Source organism: Myotis davidii, unplaced genomic scaffold (assembly GCF_000327345.1).
Source record: "Myotis davidii unplaced genomic scaffold, ASM32734v1 scaffold478, whole genome shotgun sequence".
NCBI lineage: Eukaryota > Metazoa > Chordata > Mammalia > Chiroptera > Vespertilionidae > Myotis > Myotis davidii.
Genome location: NW_006289570.1, coordinates 4,004,803 through 4,012,585, shown reverse-complemented (window position 1 = coordinate 4,012,585; position 7,783 = coordinate 4,004,803). Strand labels below are relative to the sequence as shown.

At 51.8% G+C, this 7,783-nt stretch overlaps 1 protein-coding gene across 1 annotated transcript in view; it reads left to right on the top strand.

Annotated features, from left to right (window-relative positions):
- Positions 1-18: 18 nt before the first annotated feature.
- The window catches only part of ASCC2 (activating signal cointegrator 1 complex subunit 2), a 41,152-nt gene continuing 33,387 nt past the window's right edge, over positions 19-7,783 (top strand). Inside the window, exons 1-2 of the mRNA XM_006762133.2 lie at positions 19-382; positions 2,925-3,022. Coding sequence (XP_006762196.2) covers positions 301-382; positions 2,925-3,022 — 180 coding nt within the window. The 5' untranslated portion in view covers positions 19-300. The remainder of the gene's footprint in view (positions 383-2,924; positions 3,023-7,783) is intronic.

The following is a 7,783-nucleotide window of genomic DNA, read 5'->3' as shown; positions in this document are numbered from 1 at the left end:
GCTGGATGCGGGGCACCGGTTCGGGGAGGAGCCGTGGGGACTCTCTGTCTCCACGACCGGGCCCCGACTGTGCTGCCCCAGGGGCCTGGAGTCGCCCCCCAACCCTCCATCCCCACGAGGCCAGAAAGTATAAGGGTTCGAGGCTCGGCCCCAGAGTGACTTGAACGAGTCGCGGTCCCCGCAAGTCCATCCTGGGGCGAGGGGACCGCGCTGTTCAGTTTCCTCGGGGTTCATTCATTAGTTCCACACATAGATGGCACGTTTCTCCTACGTGCCGGGCACAGATCTGGGCACTTGGGGATGCAAACCGAACAAGCCAGACAGACAAGACTCCTGCCCGCATGGAGTGTACAGTCCAGCGGCAGGAGACGGCCGGTGACGGGTAAAGGCGCAAGATAATTGAACATACGACAGGAACGGGGGGGAGTGGAGATTTGAGATAGGACCGCCTGGCACCTCAAGGAGGGTCACGTTGAGTGGAGACCAGAAGGGCGATGACAGGGAAACGGAGGCAGCCGCAGCCCTGGGAATGCGCCCCGGCCTTACAGTAATGGGTGCTGGCCCCGAGCTCCCCTCCTAAAGAAGGTGCTTTCCTAACTCTCGGCCTTGCTGTCCTGCTTGGCACTGGGGTTGCAACGGTGGTGGCACAGACGTTGTCACGATCATCGTCCTTATTCTTTCGGAACTTCAGGTTCCTTCTGTGCCTCCTTAGTTCCTGCCCACACGTTAGCTCAGTGGTTCTCAACCTTAAATGCACATGAGAATCACCTGGGGATCTTTTTAAAATCCTGATTTCTGGGCCTCATCCTCCAGAAATTCTGTTTCTTTGTTACTAATGTTGTGGCCTCGCCCCATAACAAAAAAACAGAATTTCCGGAGGATGAGGCCCAGAAATCAGGATTTTTAAAAGATTCCCAGGTGATTCTAATGTGCAGCCAAGGTTGAGAACCACCTTGTTAGAGGAAAACGCACGTCTTCTTTGGCAGCCTTCCTCTGCCCAGCCAGTTCTCTGTCCTAGCTGCAGGGGCCTCCCCTACGTAGCGTACATCATGGTGTTGAGACTTACCTGTTTGTATGGCTGTTTGACTCATGGCTGTCTTTCCCTTCAAGACTAAGTTCCATGCAGGGCGGGACAGGCCTGTTATGTGTGCACCTGAGCCTCCTGCGGGCTTCAGTGCCTGGATCAGAGGTGCTCGGGAGTCCGTGGGTGGAGGAGTGAGAGGATTAAGATACACTTTGCTCTGCAGTGGTTCCTAGGAGGCCTCTCCTGCCACCAGGTTATTGCCTTCTCTTTCTGATCATGCCTCTCCTCTACTTAAATGGCTCCTCGCTGCCTGCAGATGAAAAGCCAGAATCTTTAGCATGGCATCCAAGGCTTTAAACAACAAACAGACTGGCCCCATCTTTCCTCTCCAGCATCTTCCCTCCACGTCTGTCATCCCCTCCCTGACCTGGCGTTTCCAACCATGTCTTCCCCTTCCTTCAAGCCACAGGCTCTGAGGCTTGGCTCACGCTCGCTCTTCGCTTGGAATCCCCTTCCTTCCCATCTTGTCAGGCTACCCTTCAACCATCCGGTGACAGGTCACTTCCCCGTGGCCTTCTCCCTTCCTCTGCTGTGCTTGTTCTGGGGATTTCCTGTTACAGCTCTGGCCACACCAAATCATAGTCACTGACCCTCCCAGGACCCTGCACGTTTGAAGTCAGTGCTGACTGAGTGAAGAAGCCCACGGCGCTCTGCCTATGACGGGACTTAGAGTAACAACCAGTGAACTTATCGGGTGCTTATTACACACCAAGTCCTGTGTCGAACACTTAGCGCCATTACCCTCGATTTCCGCGTTGGTAAAGTGAAGATGCTGATAGAACCAGCCTTAGAGTTGGTGTGAGCGTGAATACGTGCAGAGTGAGTTAACACGTGTGGACTGAGTTCACGCCGAGCAAGAGTTGCCAGCAGGTGACTCGCACGTTGCTCCTGCGGCTGTTGTCATTACTTTGGGGCGTGAGCTTCCTCAGGGAAGAGACCCTGCCTTATTGGGGTGTCTTCCGAGCACCAGGCCCTGGCCTGATGTCAGATATGGACCCCCATGTATACGTATATAGTCCATGTGACGCATGGATGATCGTGCCCCTCGGCTTCTCTGCGAGGGCTCGGAGGTGATGGTCTCCTCATCCCGGCCTCAGTATGTCTTCATGTTGTCACTGAGACGGTGCTGACGGTTTATGGTGTGTCTGTTAAAGGGCCTGATTCACTTCATTCCATGATACAGGCAATGTGCACAGCCCCCCAGTGGGTCAGGCCACTGGTATTGTGCAAAGAGCATTGGATGGGAAGATAGAAGACGTGCGATCTGCCGTTCATTGACTCTGAGGCCGATCTGGGCCTCTTGAAAGGAGCTCGTACTGGCATGTTTCTGTGAATTCTGTCATCCTCCTTGATCCTCCTGTCCATCCATGTCCTTCCCCCCTGAAGCCTAGACAGGTTATAAAATCTAAACACACCCACAAGTGAGGAAAGGCCCCTGGCTTCGCCCTGAAAAGACTTCAAATCTGGTTGGAGTTATAAGTATCCTGTTCAGTTCATTGTTCATCAAACATTTGGATGAGGCCACCTCTCCACCAGCCTGTGCTGGTCCTGGGAAAGTTAGGAGGAGGAGGAGAGCCGGGCACTGGCTTCACAGAGCTCACAGGCCAAGGAGGGCTGGGAGCTGGAGCCATAATAGATCATCTAGGCACGTGGGACCGGTCCTCAGAGGGTGGGAGTGTGTAGTCACTGTAGCCTGGGTAAGTACAGGAGCCAGGCCTGTGAGGCCCATGTCAGGAATCCCTTGAGGCCAGCGGTTGCAGCCCCCGGGACCAGCCCAGAGCAGGCACTTGCACCAGGAGCCTATGTGTCTGCTCTCTCTTCCCATCCATCTTCCTTTCAGGGGGGTCACGCAGCACAATGCCAGCTCTGCCCCTGGACCAACTCCAGATCACCCACAAGGACCTGAAGACAGGAAAGCTGAGGACATCACCAGCGCTGGTGAGCGGTGCCTTGAGGCCTTTCGGACTGATGTTATCATTCTTGTGATTTCAAAAGTGCGAAGTAAATTCCTTCTTTATCTGTTCCAAGAGTGACCTCAGGGCCACAGTCAGTAATCCAGTAGCTGGGACACTACCAGGTCCTTCCAGGCTCAGCGTAGAGGTTTCCGTTCCAAGCCGCAGCCTGAATTTGAGTCGTATTTTCCCTGTCACCTCCCCACACCTTCCCCCAAAGCATTGCATTTTGAATCGGAGTCGGAGGGCAGTTCTGGCTAGCCTGAGCTGGCCTGGAAATGGATCCATCCCGAAGCCGGGTTTGGGCATTTGGCCTGTGGGAGGGGTTCAGGTTTCAGGTAGGCCTTTTTCAGAGCTATCTCAGCTGCTATCCACACTTCGGGGGGAACACTGATTTCAGAGGTCCGGCCGTCTTTGATCTCAATGTCAATGGGCTGAGACATGCCACATACAGACTCGGCAGGGCCTGGGAGACTGAAAACGAAGGAGGCTGTGAGGATGCCAGTTACCGGCTGCAGAGGGAGATCAGAGCCACAGGGAGGTGCCAGGCTGCTGAAGGAGCCAGACCCGGGGCCTGGAGTGCCCCTGCCCACTTGCTGTTTTCCCAAGAAGATGAGCTTCCTCGCACAAGGTGGGAGGAAGTACTTTGCCGGGGCTGGAGTCAAGGCATGGGAAACCAGAGCTTGGTGTTCTATTTCCTGCTTTCTGAATGGCTTCCTGTTACTTCCTAACTACCGTCCAGGCCGCGCATGCCCGCCACTGCTCCCAAGAGTATTATTAATAGTACTTAGCAGTCACGGAGCACTTGCGCTGGGCCAAACCTTCCTAAACACTCACCTGGATTATCTCTTGTAAGCTGCGCCGTAGCCCTGTGAGTAGGTATTTTGGCTGTCCGCATCTCACAGATGAGGAAACAGAGAGTTCAGGGTCACAGAAATAGGAAATTAGGGGAGCCAGGAGGGGAATCCAGCTAGGCTGACCCTAGAGGTCAGACCCATCATCTTTCTGCTATAAAACCTCCTGTTTCTTTTTTGGAACCTTTTTATGTAAGGAGGGTATTGATCAGAAAATCGAAAACTCTTCTGCCCAATAGGGTAGCCATTTGCCAAACATAACAATTGAGCACTTGAAATGTGGATTGTTCAACTGAAGAACTGGACATGTATTTTAACTTTAGTTAAAGTGAAGTAGCCCCATGGGGGAAGTGGTGGCCTGCACGGGTGGAGAGCAGCTCCATTACTGCAGAAAGTTCTGTGGACAGGACTGGAGGAGACGGGTTCCTTGAGTGGTTGGGTCTGATTTTCCACCTCAGTCCTTCCCCACACAGGGAACACCAGGGTTGCTGGGCTGTGGGCTCCGGGAGGGCAGGGACCTGGTGCCTTCTCTTCATTCTGGCTCCCCGGGGCCAGGAAAATTCAGTAAATGAGTCAAGGACCCAGCAGCCATTGTGACAGGCACTGGAGCTGCAAAGAGAAAAGACACGGTTGCTGCCCTGGAGTTGCCCATGGTCTGAGAGAAAAGCAGACCAGTAGCTTCTCTGCCGGGTGATCAGGGTGGTGGTCAAGGAAGTCCAGGCTGCTGATCCAGGCCAAAGCGGGGTGTGTGGGCAGGGGGGCCTCGGGAGTAGTGGGAGGACATGCGCAGCCAGGGAAGGCTCCTTAAGGGGGGAGGTCCTGACCTGGGTATTGAAGGATGAATAAGGTTAGCCAGGCAGAGCAGTCGGCAAAGGTGGGTCTGGCAGGAGGACCCGTGGGTGCTGTTTTGAGAGAGCCTGATTCCTCCACCAACCACTGGTCACCTGCGTTGGAAACAGTTTCCCAGGGGCTTTGAGTCAAATGTCACGCATACTTGGCTGTGTGACTTTGGGCAAGTTACGTAACCTCTCCATGCCCCGGGATCTAAAAGGGTAATAATAGAACCAGCTTTGTGCGGTGGCTATGAGGATTACACGAGACGTCTGAATAAACACTGTACTAGAACATAGTAAACACGCAGTAGTGATGGTGGTAACAGTGACCGTGACAGGAGCCTTGAATGGGAGTAGGGTGGGGAGAGGGATGAGCTGAGGGAGACAGTTGCCTGAACGAGGAGTAGTCTTGCTGGCCATGCCAAAGAGGATTACCCTGCTGGCCGCGGAAGCTCCTAGAAGATTGTCGTGAGGTTTGTACCCATCCTGTATCTGTGTTTTTAGTCCTAATGTGGGACAAGGAGATCTCTACCCAAGGGACAGCCACCGTGCTGCCTTTGCAGGGTGATGGGTCAGGCTAATGTTTATTGAGTACCTACTGTGTGCACAGTGCACACTTGGTGCTGTTGAATACCCCAAAGCAAGTCTTTGGAGGAAGATAAGACTCGTTTAAGTGGAGCTGTTGGAGAACGGTGCAGATGGTTACTTATCAAGAAGTGTGGTGGGCAGAGAATGTTCAGAAAGCTCCTTTGAGCAGGCGGGACCTAAGCCAGCTCTGGGGGCTGAAGATACAGCTGGGCCTGCCGCTCCCTGCCCTGAAAATTCCCAGGTGCCCATTACCTACGAAATAAAGCCCCTACTCTGAGCTTGGCACTCAAGGTTCTTTAAAGGCCTTAGGATCTGGTCCTTCCTCACCTCAAAAGGACAAGCAGTGAGACCAGGATGGCACATGGGTACCACAGGTCACTTAGTAGGTCTGCAGTGTAAGCTTTGGTTCACACGCTGCCTCGGTTGCCTCCTTAGCCATGTGACTTTGGCAACGTTCCTGAAGCTTACCAAGTCTTTGTTTCCTCCCCTGTAAAAAAATGCTATCTCCCTTTTCTTTTTTTCTTTTTTAATATATTTTATTGATTTTTTACAGAGAGGAAGGGAGAGAGAGATAGAGAGTTAGAAACATCGATGAGAGAGAAACATTGATCAGCTGCCTCCTGCACACCTCCCACTGCGGATGTGCCCGCAACCAAGGTACATGCCCTTGACCGGAATCGAACCTGGGACCTTTCAGTCCGCAGGCCGACGCTCTATCCACTGAGCCAAACCGGTTTCGGCCTATCTCCCTTTTCAATAGTTGTTGTAGGTAAGAAAGAAAGGCTGGGGAACATGCCTGCTCAGCAGCAGGCACAGGATAGGCCCTCGGCACCTGGTGGCTTTTATTGTCATCGTTCCAGTGTTCTCTCCCTCCACATCCATCTCCTACCTCCCAGGGCAATCTGTGCCCTCTTTTTTTTATGGCGCATTTATATGCCTCCATAAAAATACTGCTTCTTCATTCTAAAAATCTTTCTCATTCTCCAAGGCCCAACTCAGACGCTGCCTGCTCTGGGAATCGAGCTGGCCCTTGTCCTCCATTTGTCCATCCCCTTTGCACTCCCACAGCCCCTCTGGCAGGTCTGAGCTGTCACTTGCTCTGTTTTATGCTCTCTTGATGGCTTAGATGTGCATCTTCCCCGCTGCAGCGTGGTCTCTGAGCACGCAGATGCTTTTCTTCATGTGCCACACCACAGCAGGGTTCCAGTCAATGCTTGTAGGATGGTAAGGAGAGTAGGATCTTGGGGTGGTGGTTTGGGGGTGGGGGGTGTCTGTTTCCGGAGTCGAGGAAGGGTGAGTAACCTGGCCTGAGCAATGAATGACCTAAGAGGTGAGGTGTCAAACAGATAAGAGTTTCGGGGAAGCCAGGAAACCCAGGAGATGAATTTAGACCTTAGAGGGTAGTTTTGAACTGGGTTCAGTCAGCAGGATTCCTTTTTCAAAGATTTGCACCTGGAACCCCACTGTATAAATTTTCATTTAAATGGGAAGGGTCCGAAAGACCCACCCAGAGATCCCCCCACCCCCCAGGAATCCTTGTGGAACCCAAAGACTCCACAGTTTGAAAACTTGCCTTAGGCAGTAGGGAGGCATAGGTGGTGGTCAAGGAGACTAGCAATCAGTCAGATTTTCCTGTCCCCCTCCCCCCTGGACTGGCAGACCTGGAAGTGGGTGGATTGTGTTTGGTAACAGCTGAGATGTGGCCTGGTCTTCCTCCTGTTACCACTTCCCCTGGAGGAAGCAGCCCTTTGCAGTCAGAGGAGCAAACTGGGCTCTTCATGGTGAACAGTCAGGTCTGTTCACGGCGGGGTAGGGCTTGGGCGGGAGAACTTGTGAATCTACGCCAAGACCTGCAACTACTCGACTAGCATCTTTTCTTTAAAAAAAAGAATGACTCAGGTGTTTTTTCCTGATTATAAATGGATGTAGCATAACACATATAGAATAATGCCATTTTTGTGAGGAAACATCTAGACAAATGCCGTCTGTGGGTGTATTTTAACGTAAACGCCTACGAAGGGCCTGCAAGGACTCTCACTGGGTGGACGGACACGGGCTGGGAGTGTGGTCCCGGCAGCGCCCTTCTCTGTAGTGTTGTCCACTTCTGAAAGAAAAGATGCTCAGGTCTCACTTATATAATTAAAAGATAATTTTAAAAAGTAGTACATGTTCATTTTTTTTAATTGGAAAGCATTTTCAAGTCAAAATCTCCCCTCCAGAGACAGCCACTCTCAGCTTTAGAGTGTTGTCCCCACACACACTTTTATTTTTTAGCCTGTATGTGAATGTGTTAAATCTGTCTGTCTATCTATCATCTATTTATCTATCTATCTATCATCTATTTATCTATCTATCTATCTATCTATCTATCATCTATCTATCTATCTATCTATCATCTATTTATCTATCTATCTATCTATCATCTCTCTGTCCTCCTACTTTTGCTCCATTGTATTTAATAATACACTGTTA